This window comes from Ictalurus punctatus, chromosome 25 (genome assembly GCF_001660625.3).
Source record: "Ictalurus punctatus breed USDA103 chromosome 25, Coco_2.0, whole genome shotgun sequence".
NCBI classification, from domain to species: Eukaryota; Metazoa; Chordata; class Actinopteri; order Siluriformes; family Ictaluridae; genus Ictalurus; species Ictalurus punctatus.
In genome coordinates this window covers 6,729,333-6,748,707 of record NC_030440.2, presented here as the reverse complement: position 1 = coordinate 6,748,707, position 19,375 = coordinate 6,729,333, and the positions used below count along the sequence as shown (strand labels likewise).

At 41.8% G+C, this 19,375-nt stretch overlaps 1 protein-coding gene across 9 annotated transcripts in view; it reads right to left on the bottom strand.

Moving 5' to 3' along the window:
- Positions 1 to 19,375, bottom strand: part of syne2a (spectrin repeat containing, nuclear envelope 2a) — a 124,179-nt gene that overhangs the window by 60,433 nt on the left and 44,371 nt on the right. For all 9 annotated transcript variants that reach the window (XM_017455909.3, XM_053675761.1, XM_053675760.1 and 6 more), the window contains one exon: positions 296 to 19,309. In XM_017455909.3, coding sequence (XP_017311398.2) covers positions 296 to 19,309 — 19,014 coding nt within the window. The remainder of the gene's footprint in view (positions 1 to 295; positions 19,310 to 19,375) is intronic.

The following is a 19,375-nucleotide window of genomic DNA, read 5'->3' as shown; positions in this document are numbered from 1 at the left end:
TTATTGCAAATGACCTTTTCAGAAAACTATTCAAATATACAGTAGCTGCAGCATCACCTAATACAATTCTGACTTTTAAAAAAAAGACTTAGAAATGTCAAACCAATAAAGTGCAACATTTTTCTGTGCTCTGAAAAAACTGCTTTTAAGTTTTACCCAGAACGGTTAACATGAAGTGCTGACATGAGTCTGATCCCACACTCAGTGACAAAACACAACTATTCTAGGAGGACCACACTGACAATGAATTAATGCAATGTACAGCAAAGAAAAAAAAATATGCACGTGAAGATACCTGTAAGCAGTCATTGCTATCCGGATCCTCAGCCTGCTCCTTTGAGCCTGCTTTTGCATGGATGCTGAACTCAAGCTGTAATGGTACTGCAGTGGTTATCGTTGACTCAGTCTCAGTTCTGGATGTCTCTGAAATGTCCCCTGAATTAGAAACTTGCTTCCCAATGGTGCACTTAAAGTCTGTTGATTTTATATAAGTAGAATGACTGCCTATGGCACTGGCATGGCTAGTACATACAAGGGCAGTACTTGTATCACTCAGCTGTCTATCTGTATTCTCTGGGGAATCAAAGTCATCTCTGATTTCTATAGCATCCACCGCTTTCCCATCTAAACTAAAGACATTCATTGATTTTGGAGTATCTTTCTGAATATATTCTGTGGATGTGCTCAGTGTTGTGTCAGGGGCATTTGCATGCCTTGTGGTAGTTGTCTGATAATGCAGAAAGCTGCCTTCATTCATTTGTTTGGAAGTAGATGTCTCAGTCTTCCTTTTTTCTTCATCATCATTTGTCTGATCTGAGTTTGAAGACCTCTTCTTCTTTCCCTTTATAGCACTGGGAAGCTTCAGACACTCATTATCTCCTCCTTTTACTAGTTCAGTGTGCGCTTCATTTATATTTTTGGTTTCTTGCCAGTCTTCCCCGCCCAAATAATTTTTCGTCGCCCTAATAATTTTACTAGTGGCGTCATGCTCTTCTATTGTAACAACACCCTCAGTATGCAGAACATGTACTTCTGTAATATCCTTGCATAGCACCATACAATCTTGATCACCTGGCACATTTGCATCTCCAAAGGAACTTTCTGGATCTACAGAGGTTTGGGATTGTGAATGATCATTTCCAGTCTGACTTTCTACAACACTGTCTAATGACTTCATAAGATCCTCCTTACTTTTTGTTGTTCCTGATCTAGAGTAGTTTGCATTAGCAGTGGAATTTGAACTGAATTCATTAGCATCTCCAGCTTTAGGAAACTCCATAGACTCCTGCCCGTCAGGTTTCAGCATGGGCAGATCAACATCCAGAATGATAGAACAGACATTATCAGTCCCAGGTCTACTTTCAGTTTCACTCTTCATGCATGGCATATTAGATTCAAACTTGTTTGCATCAGGTATCTGATTTGACAAGTCAGTTTCTGACTGAAGAACCTCTGTAACTGGACAAGGTGAAATATCAGTGTCTCTGGGTGCTGTATCAGTTCCCAGTCTGGATATATAATCATGTTCTGATTTTGCATCTTCATTGTCTGGCTCAGTGTTGTCATCTAGGTTTGTGGTCTCTTGTCTGTCCTCTCTGTCCTGATCTAAAGATACAGTGTTTTGTTGGTAGGAAACAGATTTGGAATTAATCAATTTTGTTGTGTTAAGTTCTTGATTTTGCAGCACATTCATGTCCCTCATATCCTTTTTGGAAAATGTAGAAGCTTGAGGACTTATCAAATCTGCATCTCCAGTGTAATGTTCAGCAAAAACAGAGGATTGGAGTTGTTGAGAATAAGCATTTTCAGGCTGACCTGTTTGCACTGATTCTGTAAGTGAGGTCAGTTGGATTTCCTCTTGACAGTCCAGTGACTTCACAAGATCCTCTTCACTTTCTGTTGTTCTTGATTTAGAGTCTGTGGCATTGTCAGTGGGATTGACAGAACTGAGCACATTGGTATCTCCAGCTTTGGGAGACTCCACTGACTGTTGCCCATCAGGTTTCAGTGTGGGTTGATCAACATCCAGAATGGATTGACAGACTGTTGCAATCCCTGTGCTACTTTGGTTGTCACTGTCCATGTGTAGTGTCCTAGATTCAGGCTGGGCTCCATCAGGTGTCTGATTCGACAAGTCAATTTCTGTTGTAGACATTTCAAGAACTTGTGATACTGGACCATGAGAAACACCAGCTTCTCTGTGTGTGGGTTCAGTTCCCTGTCTGAATGTAATATAATCTTCTTCTGTATTTGCTGCTCTCTGGTCTACTTCTGTTCTAGAAATTTGAAGAACCTCTGGTTCTGGACCATGTGAAATATCACTTTGTGTGTGTGTGGATTCAATTTCTTGTCTGAACTTGAGGGTGTCCTCTTCTGCTTTCGGCTGTTCACTTTCTGGGTCATTTGTGCTTTTGGCAGTTGGGTTTGCTGTCTCTTGTCTGTCTTCTGTGTCACAATCTGTAGATATAGTCTGTAGTTGGTAAGAAACACTCCTGCCTTCAAGATCTTTTGTTGTATCAACTCCCTGATTTTGCAGCACATCCTCTTCTGTGAATGCACCCTGTGTTGTGTCTTTGGCATCGAGATGCCTTGCACTAGTTGTCTGATGATGCAGAGGGCTGCGTTCACTCAATTGTTTGGAGATTGTTGTTTCAATCTTGCTGTCTTCTTTAGTAACTGTCTGATCCGTGTTCAGCGACCCCTTGTTCTTCTTCCTTTTTTTAACAGAAACGGAATGCTTGGAACGATGGCTGTCTTTTTCTTTGACCTGTTCACTGTACGGTTCTTTTGTGCTTTTCTCATTTCCAATTGATGTCTGTTGTCTCTCTTCTCTGTCCTGAACTACAGACACGGCATGTTCTTGATAGGAAATGGTTATGGCATCAGGATCTTTTGTATGAACTGCCTGGTTTTGCACAACAATTGCCTCTATAGAATCTCTGTCTGATAATGTAGAAGCTTGAAGATACGACGCATCTACACCTCCACAGGAATCTTCTACATCAGCAGGGTTTTGGACTTGCTGAGGACAAACATTTTCAGCTTGTCTTGGTTGCACCGATTCTGTAAGTGAGGTTAATTGCATTTCCTCTAGACTGTCCAGTGACTCCACAACAGCCTCATTACTTTTTCCTCTTTCTGATTTAAAGTCCACTGATTTAGCAGTAGACTTTTCAGGACCAAATTCATTATCATCAGCTGACTGGTGCGTCTCAGGTTTTAATACAGGTTGATCAACATCCAGAATGATGGTATAAACTTTTGAAGTATCAGGACTACATTGGTTGTCACTGTCCATGTGTACCATACAGGAATCAGGCTGGGTTGCAACAGGTGTCTGATTAGACAAGTCAGTGTCTGTTGTAGTATTTTCATGAACATTTGCTACTGCAACATGTGAAAAATCAACTTCTCCTTGTGTGTGTTCAGTTCTCTGTCTGAACCCAATAGAGTCTTCTTCTGATTTTACCTGTTCAGTATCTGGTTCATTTCTGTCATTTGGAATTGCTCTTTCCTGTCCCTGTTGTTGGTGCTGATCTGGAGATGCGGGAGATTTTTGGTAGGAAACAGATCTAGCATTAATCTCTGTCATTGTATCAACTTCCTGATTTTGCAGCACATCCATGTCTGTAATATGCCTGACAGATAACATCAAAGCTTTTTGACTCGACAAATCTGCATCTCCAGTGGAACTTCCTGCACAAACAGGGGTTTGGAGTTGTTGAGAATAAGCATTTTCAGGCTGACCTGTTTGCACTGATTCTGTAAGTGAGGTCAGTTGGATTTCCTCTAGACAGTCCAGTGACTTCACAAGATCCTCTTCACTTTCTGTTGTTCTTGATTTAGAGTCTGTGGCACTGTCAGTGGGATTGACAGAACTGAGCACATTGGTATCTCCAGCTTTGGGAGACTCCACTGACTGTTGCCCATCAGGTTTCAGTGTGGGTTGATCAACATCCAGAATGGATTGACAGACTGTTACAATCCCTGTGCTACTTTGGTTGTCACTGTCCATGTGTAGTGTCCTAGATTCAGGCTGGGCTCCATCAGGTGTCTGATTCGACAAGTCAATTTCTGTTGTAGATATTTCAAGAACTTGTGATACTGGACCATGAGAAACACCAGCTTCTCTGTCTGTGGGTTCAGTTCCCTGTCTGAATGTAATATAATCTTCTTCTGTATTTGCCGCTCTCTGGTCTATTTCTGTTCTAGAAATTGGAAGAACCTCTGGTACTGGACCATGTGAAATATCACTTTGTGTGTGTGTGGATTCAATTTCTTGTCTGAACTTGAGGGTGTCCTCTTCTGCTTTTGGCTGTTCAGTTTCTGGGTCATTTGTGCTTTTGGCAGTTGGGTTTGCTGTCTCTTGTCTGTCTTCTGTGTCACAATCTGTAGATATAGTCTGTAGGTGGTAAGAAACACTCCTGCCTTCAAGATCTTTTGTTGTATCAACTCCCTGATTTTGCAGCACATCCTCTTCTGTGAATGCACCCTGTGTTGTGTCTTTGGCATCGAGATGCCTTGCACTAGTTGTCTGATGATGCAGAGGGCTGCGTTCACTCAATTGTTTGGAGATTGTTGTTTCAATCTTGCTGTCTTCTTTAGTAACTGTCTGATCCGTGTTCAGCGACCCCTTGTTCTTCTTTCTTTTTTTAACAGAAACGGAATGCTTGGAACGATGGCTGTCTTTTTCTTTGACCTGTTCAGTGTCCGGTTCTTTTGTGCTTTTCTCATTTCCAATTGATGTCTGTTGTCTCTCTTCTCTGTCCTGAACTACAGACACGGCATGTTCTTGATAGGAAATGGTTATGGCATCAGGATCTTTTGTATGAACTGCCTGGTTTTGCACAACAATTGCCTCTATAGAATCTCTGTCTGATAATGTAGAAGCTTGAAGATACGACGCATCTACACCTCCACAGGAATCTTCTACATCAGCACGGTTTTGGACTTGCTGAGGACAAACATTTTCAGCTTGTCTTGGTTGCACCGATTCTGTAAGTGAGGTTAATTGCATTTCCTCTAGACTGTCCAGTGACTCCACAACAGCCTCATTACTTTTTCCTCTTTCTGATTTAAAGTCCACTGATTTAGCAGTAGACTTTTCAGGACCAAATTCATTATCATCAGCTGACTGGTGCGTCTCAGGTTTTAATACAGGTTGATCAACATCCAGAATGATGGTATAAACTTTTGAAGTATCAGGACTACATTGGTTGTCACTGTCCATGTGTACCATACAGGAATCAGGCTGGGTTGCAACAGGTGTCTGATTAGACAAGTCAGTGTCTGTTGTAGTATTTTCATGAACATTTGCTACTGCAACATGTGAAAAATCAACTTCTCCTTGTGTGTGTTCAGTTCTCTGTCTGAACCCAATAGAGTCTTCTTCTGATTTTACCTGTTCAGTATCTGGTTCATTTCTGTCATTTGGAATTGCTCTTTCCTGTCCCTGTTGTTGGTGCTGATCTGGAGATGCGGGAGATTTTTGGTAGGAAACAGATCTAGCATTAATCTCTGTCATTGTATCAACTTCCTGATTTTGCAGCACATCCCTGTCTGTAATATGCCTGACAGATAACATCAAAGCTTTTTGACTCGACAAATCTGCATCTCCAGTGGAACTTCCTGCACAAACAGGGGTTTGGAGTTGTTGAGAATAAGCATTTTCAGGCTGACCTGTTTGCACTGATTCTGTAAGTGAGGTCAGTTGGATTTCCTCTTGACAGTCCAGTGACTTCACAAGATCCTCTTCACTTTCTGTTGTTCTTGATTTAGAGTCTGTGGCATTGTCAGTGGGATTGACAGAACTGAGCACATTGGTATCTCCAGCTTTGGGAGACTCCACTGACTGTTGCCCATCAGGTTTCAGTGTGGGTTGATCAACATCCAGAATGGATTGACAGACTGTTGCAATCCCTGTGCTACTTTGGTTGTCACTGTCCATGTGTAGTGTCCTAGATTCAGGCTGGGCTCCATCAGGTGTCTGATTCGACAAGTCAATTTCTGTTGTAGATATTTCAAGAACTTGTGATACTGGACCATGAGAAACACCAGCTTCTCTGTCTGTGGGTTCAGTTCCCTGTCTGAATGTAATATAATCTTCTTCTGTATTTGCCGCTCTCTGGTCTATTTCTGTTCTAGAAATTTGAAGAACCTCTGGTTCTGGACCATGTGAAATATCACTTTGTGTGTGTGTGGATTCAATTTCTTGTCTGAACTTGAGGGTGTCCTCTTCTGCTTTCGGCTGTTCACTTTCTGGGTCATTTGTGCTTTTGGCAGTTGGGTTTGCTGTCTCTTGTCTGTCTTCTGTGTCACAATCTGTAGATATAGTCTGTAGTTGGTAAGAAACACTCCTGCCTTCAAGATCTTTTGTTGTATCAACTCCCTGATTTTGCAGCACATCCTCTTCTGTGAATGCACCCTGTGTTGTGTCTTTGGCATCGAGATGCCTTGCACTAGTTGTCTGATGATGCAGAGGGCTGCGTTCACTCAATTGTTTGGAGATTGTTGTTTCAATCTTGCTGTCTTCTTTAGTAACTGTCTGATCCGTGTTCAGCAACCCCTTGTTCTTCTTCCTTTTTTTAACAGAAACGGAATGCTTGGAACGATGGCTGTCTTTTTCTTTGACCTGTTCAGTGTCCGGTTCTTTTGTGCTTTTCTCATTTCCAATTGATGTCTGTTGTCTCTCTTCTCTGTCCTGAACTACAGACACAGCATGTTCTTGATAGGAAATGGTTATGGCATCAGGATCTTTTGTATGAACTGCCTGGTTTTGCACAACAATTGCCTCTATAGAATCTCTGTCTGATAATGTAGAAGCTTGAAGATACGACGCATCTACATCTCCACAGGAATCTTCTACATCAGCAGGGTTTTGGACTTGCTGAGGACAAACATTTTCAGCTTGTCTTGGTTGCACCGATTCTGTAAGTGAGGTTAATTGCATTTCCTCTAGACTGTCCAGTGACTCCACAACAGCCTCATTACTTTTTCCTCTTTCTGATTTAAAGTCCACTGATTTAGCAGTAGACTTTTCAGGACCAAATTCATTATCATCAGCTGACTGGTGCGTCTCAGGTTTTAATACAGGTTGATCAACATCCAGAATGATGGTATAAACTTTTGAAGTATCAGGACTACATTGGTTGTCACTGTCCATGTGTACCATACAGGAATCAGGCTGGGTTGCAACAGGTGTCTGATTAGACAAGTCAGTGTCTGTTGTAGTATTTTCATGAACATTTGCTACTGCAACATGTGAAAAATCAACTTCTCCTTGTGTGTGTTCAGTTCTCTGTCTGAACCCAATAGAGTCTTCTTCTGATTTTACCTGTTCAGTATCTGGTTCATTTCTGTCATTTGGAATTGCTCTTTCCTGTCCCTGTTGTTGGTGCTGATCTGGAGATGCGGGAGATTTTTGGTAGGAAACAGATCTAGCATTAATCTCTGTCATTGTATCAACTTCCTGATTTTGCAGCACATCCATGTCTGTAATATGCCTGACAGATAACATCAAAGCTTTTTGACTCGACAAATCTGCATCTCCAGTGGAACTTCCTGCACAAACAGGGGTTTGGAGTTGTTGAGAATAAGCATTTTCAGGCTGACCTGTTTGCACTGATTCTGTAAGTGAGGTCAGTTGGATTTCCTCTTGACAGTCCAGTGACTTCACAAGATCCTCTTCACTTTCTGTTGTTCTTGATTTAGAGTCTGTGGCATTGTCAGTGGGATTGACAGAACTGAGCACATTGGTATCTCCAGCTTTGGGAGACTCCACTGACTGTTGCCCATCAGGTTTCAGTGTGGGTTGATCAACATCCAGAATGGATTGACAGACTGTTGCAATCCCTGTGCTACTTTGGTTGTCACTGTCCATGTGTAGTGTCCTAGATTCAGGCTGGGCTCCATCAGGTGTCTGATTCGACAAGTCAATTTCTGTTGTAGATATTTCAAGAACTTGTGATACTGGACCATGAGAAACACCAGCTTCTCTGTCTGTGGGTTCAGTTCCCTGTCTGAATGTAATATAATCTTCTTCTGTATTTGCCGCTCTCTGGTCTATTTCTGTTCTAGAAATTTGAAGAACCTCTGGTTCTGGACCATGTGAAATATCACTTTGTGTGTGTGTGGATTCAATTTCTTGTCTGAACTTGAGGGTGTCCTCTTCTGCTTTCGGCTGTTCACTTTCTGGGTCATTTGTGCTTTTGGCAGTTGGGTTTGCTGTCTCTTGTCTGTCTTCTGTGTCACAATCTGTAGATATAGTCTGTAGTTGGTAAGAAACACTCCTGCCTTCAAGATCTTTTGTTGTATCAACTCCCTGATTTTGCAGCACATCCTCTTCTGTGAATGCACCCTGTGTTGTGTCTTTGGCATCGAGATGCCTTGCACTAGTTGTCTGATGATGCAGAGGGCTGCGTTCACTCAATTGTTTGGAGATTGTTGTTTCAATCTTGCTGTCTTCTTTAGTAACTGTCTGATCCGTGTTCAGCAACCCCTTGTTCTTCTTCCTTTTTTTAACAGAAACGGAATGCTTGGAACGATGGCTGTCTTTTTCTTTGACCTGTTCAGTGTCCGGTTCTTTTGTGCTTTTCTCATTTCCAATTGATGTCTGTTGTCTCTCTTCTCTGTCCTGAACTACAGACACAGCATGTTCTTGATAGGAAATGGTTATGGCATCAGGATCTTTTGTATGAACTGCCTGGTTTTGCACAACAATTGCCTCTATAGAATCTCTGTCTGATAATGTAGAAGCTTGAAGATACGACGCATCTACATCTCCACAGGAATCTTCTACATCAGCAGGGTTTTGGACTTGCTGAGGACAAACATTTTCAGCTTGTCTTGGTTGCACCGATTCTGTAAGTGAGGTTAATTGCATTTCCTCTAGACTGTCCAGTGACTCCACAACAGCCTCATTACTTTTTCCTCTTTCTGATTTAAAGTCCACTGATTTAGCAGTAGACTTTTCAGGACAAAATTCATTATCATCAGCTGACTGGTGCGTCTCAGGTTTTAATACAGGTTGATCAACATCCAGAATGATGGTATAAACTTTTGAAGTATCAGGACTACATTGGTTGTCACTGTCCATGTGTACCATACAGGAATCAGGCTGGGTTGCAACAGGTGTCTGATTAGACAAGTCAGTGTCTGTTGTAGTATTTTCATGAACATTTGCTACTGCAACATGTGAAAAATCAACTTCTCCTTGTGTGTGTTCAGTTCTCTGTCTGAACCCAATAGAGTCTTCTTCTAATTTTACCTGTTCAGTATCTGGTTCATTTCTGTCATTTGGAATTGCTCTTTCCTGTCCCTGTTGTTGGTGCTGATCTGGAGATGCGGGAGATTTTTGGTAGGAAACAGATCTAGCATTAATCTCTGTCATTGTATCAACTTCCTGATTTTGCAGCACATCCATGTCTGTAATATGCCTGACAGATAACATCAAAGCTTTTTGACTCGACAAATCTGCATCTCCAGTGGAACTTCCTGCACAAACAGGGGTTTGGAGTTGTTGAGAATAAGCATTTTCAGGCTGACCTGTTTGCACTGATTCTGTAAGTGAGGTCAGTTGGATTTCCTCTAGACAGTCCAGTGACTTCACAAGATCCTCTTCACTTTCTGTTGTTCTTGATTTAGAGTCTGTGGCACTGTCAGTGGGACTGACAGAACTGAGCACATTGGTATCTCCAGCTTTGGGAGACTCCACTGACTGTTGCCCATCAGGTTTCAGTGTGGGTTGATCAACATCCAGAATGGATTGACAGACTGTTACAATCCCTGTGCTACTTTGGTTGTCACTGTCCATGTGTAGTGTCCTAGATTCAGGCTGGGCTCCATCAGGTGTCTGATTCGACAAGTCAATTTCTGTTGTAGATATTTCAAGAACTTGTGATACTGGACCATGAGAAACACCAGCTTCTCTGTCTGTGGGTTCAGTTCCCTGTCTGAATGTAATATAATCTTCTTCTGTATTTGCCGCTCTCTGGTCTATTTCTGTTCTAGAAATTGGAAGAACCTCTGGTACTGGACCATGTGAAATATCACTTTGTGTGTGTGTGGATTCAATTTCTTGTCTGAACTTGAGGGTGTCCTCTTCTGCTTTTGGCTGTTCAGTTTCTGGGTCATTTGTGCTTTTGGCAGTTGGGTTTGCTGTCTCTTGTCTGTCTTCTGTGTCACAATCTGTAGATATAGTCTGTAGGTGGTAAGAAACACTCCTGCCTTCAAGATCTTTTGTTGTATCAACTCCCTGATTTTGCAGCACATCCTCTTCTGTGAATGCACCCTGTGTTGTGTCTTTGGCATCGAGATGCCTTGCACTAGTTGTCTGATGATGCAGAGGGCTGCGTTCACTCAATTGTTTGGAGATTGTTGTTTCAATCTTGCTGTCTTCTTTAGTAACTGTCTGATCCGTGTTCAGCGACCCCTTGTTCTTCTTTCTTTTTTTAACAGAAACGGAATGCTTGGAACGATGGCTGTCTTTTTCTTTGACCTGTTCAGTGTCCGGTTCTTTTGTGCTTTTCTCATTTCCAATTGATGTCTGTTGTCTCTCTTCTCTGTCCTGAACTACAGACACGGCATGTTCTTGATAGGAAATGGTTATGGCATCAGGATCTTTTGTATGAACTGCCTGGTTTTGCACAACAATTGCCTCTATAGAATCTCTGTCTGATAATGTAGAAGCTTGAAGATACGACGCATCTACACCTCCACAGGAATCTTCTACATCAGCAGGGTTTTGGACTTGCTGAGGACAAACATTTTCAGCTTGTCTTGGTTGCACCGATTCTGTAAGTGAGGTTAATTGCATTTCCTCTAGACTGTCCAGTGACTCCACAACAGCCTCATTACTTTTTCCTCTTTCTGATTTAAAGTCCACTGATTTAGCAGTAGACTTTTCAGGACCAAATTCATTATCATCAGCTGACTGGTGCGTCTCAGGTTTTAATACAGGTTGATCAACATCCAGAATGATGGTATAAACTTTTGAAGTATCAGGACTACATTGGTTGTCACTGTCCATGTGTACCATACAGGAATCAGGCTGGGTTGCAACAGGTGTCTGATTAGACAAGTCAGTGTCTGTTGTAGTATTTTCATGAACATTTGCTACTGCAACATGTGAAAAATCAACTTCTCCTTGTGTGTGTTCAGTTCTCTGTCTGAACCCAATAGAGTCTTCTTCTGATTTTACCTGTTCAGTATCTGGTTCATTTCTGTCATTTGGAATTGCTCTTTCCTGTCCCTGTTGTTGGTGCTGATCTGGAGATGCGGGAGATTTTTGGTAGGAAACAGATCTAGCATTAATCTCTGTCATTGTATCAACTTCCTGATTTTGCAGCACATCCATGTCTGTAATATGCCTGACAGATAACATCAAAGCTTTTTGACTCGACAAATCTGCATCTCCAGTGGAACTTCCTGCACAAACAGAGGATTGGAGTTGTTGAGAATAAGCATTTTCAGGCTGACCTGTTTGCACTGATTCTGTAAGTGAGGTCAGTTGGATTTCCTCTAGACAGTCCAGTGACTTCACAAGATCCTCTTCACTTTCTGTTGTTCTTGATTTAGAGTCTGTGGCACTGTCAGTGGGACTGACAGAACTGAGCACATTGGTATCTCCAGCTTTGGGAGACTCCACTGACTGTTGCCCATCAGGTTTCAGTGTGGGTTGATCAACATCCAGAATGGATTGACAGACTGTTACAATCCCTGTGCTACTTTGGTTGTCACTGTCCATGTGTAGTGTCCTAGATTCAGGCTGGGCTCCATCAGGTGTCTGATTCGACAAGTCAATTTCTGTTGTAGATATTTCAAGAACTTGTGATACTGGACCATGAGAAACACCAGCTTCTCTGTCTGTGGGTTCAGTTCCCTGTCTGAATGTAATATAATCTTCTTCTGTATTTGCCGCTCTCTGGTCTATTTCTGTTCTAGAAATTGGAAGAACCTCTGGTACTGGACCATGTGAAATATCACTTTGTGTGTGTGTGGATTCAATTTCTTGTCTGAACTTGAGGGTGTCCTCTTCTGCTTTTGGCTGTTCAGTTTCTGGGTCATTTGTGCTTTTGGCAGTTGGGTTTGCTGTCTCTTGTCTGTCTTCTGTGTCACAATCTGTAGATATAGTCTGTAGGTGGTAAGAAACACTCCTGCCTTCAAGATCTTTTGTTGTATCAACTCCCTGATTTTGCAGCACATCCTCTTCTGTGAATGCACCCTGTGTTGTGTCTTTGGCATCGAGATGCCTTGCACTAGTTGTCTGATGATGCAGAGGGCTGCGTTCACTCAATTGTTTGGAGATTGTTGTTTCAATCTTGCTGTCTTCTTTAGTAACTGTCTGATCCGTGTTCAGCGACCCCTTGTTCTTCTTTCTTTTTTTAACAGAAACGGAATGCTTGGAACGATGGCTGTCTTTTTCTTTGACCTGTTCAGTGTCCGGTTCTTTTGTGCTTTTCTCATTTCCAATTGATGTCTGTTGTCTCTCTTCTCTGTCCTGAACTACAGACACGGCATGTTCTTGATAGGAAATGGTTATGGCATCAGGATCTTTTGTATGAACTGCCTGGTTTTGCACAACAATTGCCTCTATAGAATCTCTGTCTGATAATGTAGAAGCTTGAAGATACGACGCATCTACACCTCCACAGGAATCTTCTACATCAGCAGGGTTTTGGACTTGCTGAGGACAAACATTTTCAGCTTGTCTTGGTTGCACCGATTCTGTAAGTGAGGTTAATTGCATTTCCTCTAGACTGTCCAGTGACTCCACAACAGCCTCATTACTTTTTCCTCTTTCTGATTTAAAGTCCACTGATTTAGCAGTAGACTTTTCAGGACCAAATTCATTATCATCAGCTGACTGGTGCGTCTCAGGTTTTAATACAGGTTGATCAACATCCAGAATGATGGTATAAACTTTTGAAGTATCAGGACTACATTGGTTGTCACTGTCCATGTGTACCATACAGGAATCAGGCTGGGTTGCAACAGGTGTCTGATTAGACAAGTCAGTGTCTGTTGTAGTATTTTCATGAACATTTGCTACTGCAACATGTGAAAAATCAACTTCTCCTTGTGTGTGTTCAGTTCTCTGTCTGAACCCAATAGAGTCTTCTTCTGATTTTACCTGTTCAGTATCTGGTTCATTTCTGTCATTTGGAATTGCTCTTTCCTGTCCCTGTTGTTGGTGCTGATCTGGAGATGCGGGAGATTTTTGGTAGGAAACAGATCTAGCATTAATCTCTGTCATTGTATCAACTTCCTGATTTTGAAGCACATCCATGTCTGTAATATGACTGACAGATAACATCAAAGCTTTTTGACTCGACAAATCTGCATCTCCAGTGGAACTTCCTGCACAAACAGGGGTTTGGAGTTGTTGAGAATAAGCATTTTCAGGCTGACCTGTTTGCACTGATTCTGTAAGTGAGGTCAGTTGGATTTCCTCTAGACAGTCCAGTGACTTCACAAGATCCTCTTCACTTTCTGTTGTTCTTGATTTAGAGTCTGTGGCATTGTCAGTGGGATTGACAGAACTGAGCACATTGGTATCTCCAGCTTTGGGAGACTCCACTGACTGTTGCCCATCAGGTTTCAGTGTGGGTTGATCAACATCCAGAATGGATTGACAGACTGTTACAATCGCTGTGCTACTTTGGTTGTCACTGTCCATGTGTAGTGTCCTAGATTCAGGCTGGGCTCCATCAGGTGTCTGATTCGACAAGTCAATTTCTGTTGTAGATATTTCAAGAACTTGTGATACTGGACCATGAGAAACACCAGCTTCTCTGTCTGTGGGTTCAGTTCCCTGTCTGAATGTAATATAATCTTCTTCTGTATTTGCCGCTCTCTGGTCTATTTCTGTTCTAGAAATTGGAAGAACCTCTGGTACTGGACCATGTGAAATATCACTTTGTGTGTGTGTGGATTCAATTTCTTGTCTGAACTTGAGGGTGTCCTCTTCTGCTTTTGGCTGTTCAGTTTCTGGGTCATTTGTGCTTTTGGCAGTTGGGTTTGCTGTCTCTTGTCTGTCTTCTATGTCACAATCTGTAGATATAGTCTGTAGCTGGTAAGAAACACTCCTGCCTTCAAGATCTTTTGTTGTATCAACTCCCTGATTTTGCAGCACATCCTCTTCTGTGAATGCACCCTGTGTTGTGTCTTTGGCATCGAGATGCCTTGCACTAGTTGTCTGATGATGCAGAGGGCTGCGTTCACTCAATTGTTTGGAGATTGTTGTTTCAATCTTGCTGTCTTCTTTAGTAACTGTCTGATCCGTGTTCAGCAACCCCTTGTTCTTCTTCCTTTTTTTAACAGAAACAGAATGCTTGGAACGATGGTTGTCTTTTTCTTTGACCTGTTCACTGTACGGTTCTTTTGTGCTTTTCTCATTTCCAATTGATGTCTGTTGTCTCTCTTCTCTGTCCTGAACTACAGACACAGCATGTTCTTGATAGGAAATGGTTATGGCATCAGGATCTTTTGTATGAACTGCCTGGTTTTGCACAACAATTGCCTCTATAGAATCTCTGTCTGATAATGTAGAAGCTTGAAGATACGACGCATCTACACCTCCACAGGAATCTTCTACATCAGCAGGGTTTTGGACTTGCTGAGGACAAACATTTTCAGCTTGTCTTGGTTGCACCGATTCTGTAAGTGAGGTTAATTGCATTTCCTCTAGACTGTCCAGTGACTCCACAACAGCCTCATTACTTTTTCCTCTTTCTGATTTAAAGTCCACTGATTTAGCAGTAGACTTTTCAGGACAAAATTCATTATCATCAGCTGACTGGTGCGTCTCAGGTTTTAATACAGGTTGATCAACATCCAGAATGATGGTATAAACTTTTGAAGTATCAGGACTACATTGGTTGTCACTGTCCATGTGTACCATACAGGAATCAGGCTGGGTTGCAACAGGTGTCTGATTAGACAAGTCAGTGTCTGTTGTAGTATTTTCATGAACATTTGCTACTGCAACATGTGAAAAATCAACTTCTCCTTGTGTGTGTTCAGTTCCCTGTCTGAACCCAATAGAGTCTTCTTCTGATTTTACCTGTTCAGTATCTGGTTCATTTCTGTCATTTGGAATTGCTCTTTCCTGTCCCTGTTGTTGGTGCTGATCTGGAGATGCGGGAGATTTTTGGTAGGAAACAGATCTAGCATTAATCTCTGTCATTGTATCAACTTCCTGATTTTGAAGCACATCCATGTCTGTAATATGACTGACAGATAACATCAAAGCTTTTTGACTCGACAAATCTGCATCTCCAGTGGAACTTCCTGCACAAACAGGGGTTTGGAGTTGTTGAGAATAAGCATTTTCAGGCTGACCTGTTTGCACTGATTCTGTAAGTGAGGTCAGTTGGATTTCCTCTAGACAGTCCAGTGACTTCACAAGATCCTCTTCACTTTCTGTTGTTCTTGATTTAGAGTCTGTGGCATTGTCAGTGGGACTGACAGAACTGAGCACATTGGTATCTCCAGCTTTGGGAGACTCCACTGACTGTTGCCCATCAGGTTTCAGTGTGGGTTGATCAACATCCAGAATGGATTGACAGACTGTTACAATCCCTGTGCTACTTTGGTTGTCACTGTCCATGTGTAGTGTCCTAGATTCAGGCTGGGCTCCATCAGGTGTCTGATTCGACAAGTCAATTTCTGTTGTAGATATTTCAAGAACTTGTGATACTGGACCATGAGAAACACCAGCTTCTCTGTCTGTGGGTTCAGTTCCCTGTCTGAATGTAATATAATCTTCTTCTGTATTTGCCGCTCTCTGGTCTATTTCTGTTCTAGAAATTGGAAGAACCTCTGGTACTGGACCATGTGAAATATCACTTTGTGTGTGTGTGGATTCAATTTCTTGTCTGAACTTGAGGGTGTCCTCTTCTGCTTTTGGCTGTTCAGTTTCTGGGTCATTTGTGCTTTTGGCAGTTGGGTTTGCTGTCTCTTGTCTGTCTTCTATGTCACAATCTGTAGATATAGTCTGTAGCTGGTAAGAAACACTCCTGCCTTCAAGATCTTTTGTTGTATCAACTCCCTGATTTTGCAGCACATCCTCTTCTGTGAATGCACCCTGTGTTGTGTCTTTGGCATCGAGATGCCTTGCACTAGTTGTCTGATGATGCAGAGGGCTGCGTTCACTCATTTGTTTGGAGATTGTTGTTTCAATCTTGCTGTCTTCTTTAGTAACTGTCTGATCCGTGTTCAGCAACCCCTTGTTCTTCTTTCTTTTTTTAACAGAAACGGAATGCTTGGAACGATGCCTATCTTTTTCTTTGACCTGTTCAGTGTCTGGTTCTTTTGTGCTTTTGTCATTTCCAGTTGTCTGTTGTCTCTCTTCTCTGTCCTGAACTACAGACACAGCATGTTCTTGATAGGAAATGGTTATGGCATCAGGATCTTTTATATGAACTACCTGGTTTGGCACAACAATTGCCTCTATAGAATCTCTGTCTGATAATGTAGAAGCTTGATGATATGACACATCTACATCTCCACAGGAATCTTCTACATCAGCAGGGTTTTGGACTTGCTGAGGACAAACATTTTCAGCTTGTCTTGGTTGCACCGATTCTATAAGTGAGGATAACTGCATTTCCTCTAGACAGTCCAGTGACTTCACAAGATCCTCTTCACTTTTTTTTGTTATTGATTTAGAGTCTGTGGCATTGTCAGTGGGACTGACAGAACTGAGCACATTTCTATCTCCAGCTTTGGGAGACTCCACTGACTGTTGCCCATCAGGTTTCAGTGTGGGTTGATCAACATCCAGAATGGATTGACAGAATGTTGCAATCCCTGTGCTACTTTGGTTGTCACTGACCATGTGTAGTGTCCTAGATTCAGGCTGGGCTCCATCAGGTGTCTGATTCGACAAGTCAATTTCTGTTGTAGATATTTCAAGAACTTGTGATACTGGACCATGAGAAACACCAGCTTCTCTGTCTGTGGGTTCAGTTCCCTGTCTGAATGTAATATAATCTTCTTCTGTATTTGCTGCTATCTGGTCCATTTCTGTTCTAGAAATTTGAAGAACCTCTGGTACTGGACCATGTGAAATATCACTTTGTGTGTGTGTGGATTCAATTTCTTGTCTGAACTTGAGGGTGTCCTCTTCTGCTTTTGGCTGTTCAGTTTCTGGGTCATTTGTGCTTTTGTCATTTGGATTTGATGTCTCCTGTCTGTCTTCTGTGTCACAATCTGTAAATACAGTGTGTAGCTGGTAAGAAACACTCCTGCCTTCAAGATCTTTTGTTGTATCAACTCCCTGATTTTGCAGCACATCCTCTTCTGTTAATGCACCCTGTGTTGTGTCTGTGGCATCAAGGTGCCTTGTGCTAGTTGTCTGATGTTGCATAGATCTGCCTTCACTCATTTGTTTGGAGATTGTTGTTTCACTCTTCTGGTCTTCTTTAATAACTATCTGATCTGTGTTCAGCACCCTCTTTTTCTTCTTTCTTTTCTTAATAGAACTGGAATGCTTGGAACAATGGCCATCTTCTGCTTTGGTCTGTTTAGTGTCCAGTTCATTTGTGCTTTTGTCATTTCCAATCGCTCTCAGTTGTCTCTCTTTTCTGCCCCGAACTATAGATCCAGTATTGTGCTGATAGGAAATTGATAGTGCATTAGGTTCCTTTGTATGAACCTTCTGATTTTCCAGCACATCTGCCATTATAGAATCTCTGTCTGATGATGTAGATGTTTGATGATGTGACACATATACATCTCTACATGAATCGTCTTTACCAGCAGGGGTTTTGACTTGGGGTTGAAGACCAGCATTTTCAGTCTGACTTGTTTGCACTGATTCTGTCTGTATGGTTGACTCCATTTCCTCTAGAATGTCCAGTGACTGCATAAGAGCCTCATTACATTTTGTTCTTTCTGATTTAAAGTCCTCTGATTTAGCAGTAGACTTTTCAGTACCAATTTCTTTATCATCAGCTGACCGGTGCGTCTCAGGTTTTAATACAGGTTGAAGAACATCCAGAATCGTGGTATAAACTTTTGCAGCACCAACACTACATTGGTTGTCACTGTCCATGTGTACCATACAGGAATCAGGCTGGGTTGCAACAGGTGTCTGATTAGACAAGTCAGTTTCTGTTGCAGTATTTTCATGAACATCTGCTACTGCAGTATGTGAAAAATCAACTTCTCCTTGTGTGTGTTCAGTTCCCTGTCTGAACCCAAAAGAGTCTTCTTCTGATTTTGCCTGTTTAGCATCTGGTTCATTTCTGTCATTTGGAATTGCTCTTTCCTGTCCCTGTTGTTGGTGCTGATCTGGAGATGCAGGAGATTTTTGGTAGGAAACAGATCTAGCATTAATCTCTGTCATTGTATCTACTTCCTGATTTTGCAGCACATCCATGTCTGTAATATGCCTGACAGATAACATCAAAGCTTTTTGACTCGACAAATCTGCATCTCCAGTGGAACTTCCTGCACAAACAGGGGTTTGGAGTTGTTGACAATAAGCATTTTCAGGCTGACCTGTTTGCACTGATTCTGTAAGGGAGGTCGGCTGGATTTCCTCTAGACAGTCCAGTGACTTCACAAGATCCTCTTCATTGTTTGTTGTTCTTGATTTAGAGTCTATTGCATTGTCAGTGGGCATCTCATAACTGAATTCAATAGCATCTCCGAGTTTGGGAGACTCTACTGACTGCTGCCCATGAGGTTTCAGTATAGAGTGATCAATATCCAGAACAGTTTTACAAACTTTTGCAGTCTCAGTACTACTTCGCTTGTCACTGTCCATGTGTAACGTAGAAGTCTGTTGACTTGACACATCTGCATCTCCAGAGGAACTCTCTGCACCAACAATGATTTTGAGTGGAGAAAGAGAACTTCTGGTATGAATTGATTCCGTACGTGAGGATGACTGCATTCCCTCTAGAGTAATGTCATTACTGTGTTTAACAATTTCCTCTTGTTTTTTAGTTGCCTCATCATAATGTATAGCAAAAAATGAAATAGGCTTGGTTACATTTTGTTGAGAAATAGAATCTACAGAATCGAACAGTGAACTTTCTTTATTGGACGTAGAAAGTTCAGTTTGCAGAACAATGTTAAACACAGGTTTAGGAGCAGTAGCTGTGTGTTGACGATCTGCACCAGTGGGCAAGCCACTTAGCTCAGTGGACTGTCCATAATCTGTCATGTCTTTCATGGTGTTCAGGAGATGCTCAGTTTGACTTGATGAACATTTCATATGCTGTTCCATTTTACTAACTTGATTAGGTGTAATTCTGGTATCTCTTCTTTCACTGCCATCCTCTATAGTGTGAGCAACCATCTGCATAGAATATTACCATACATATATAAATATATACATACATATATACACTATACACACATATAT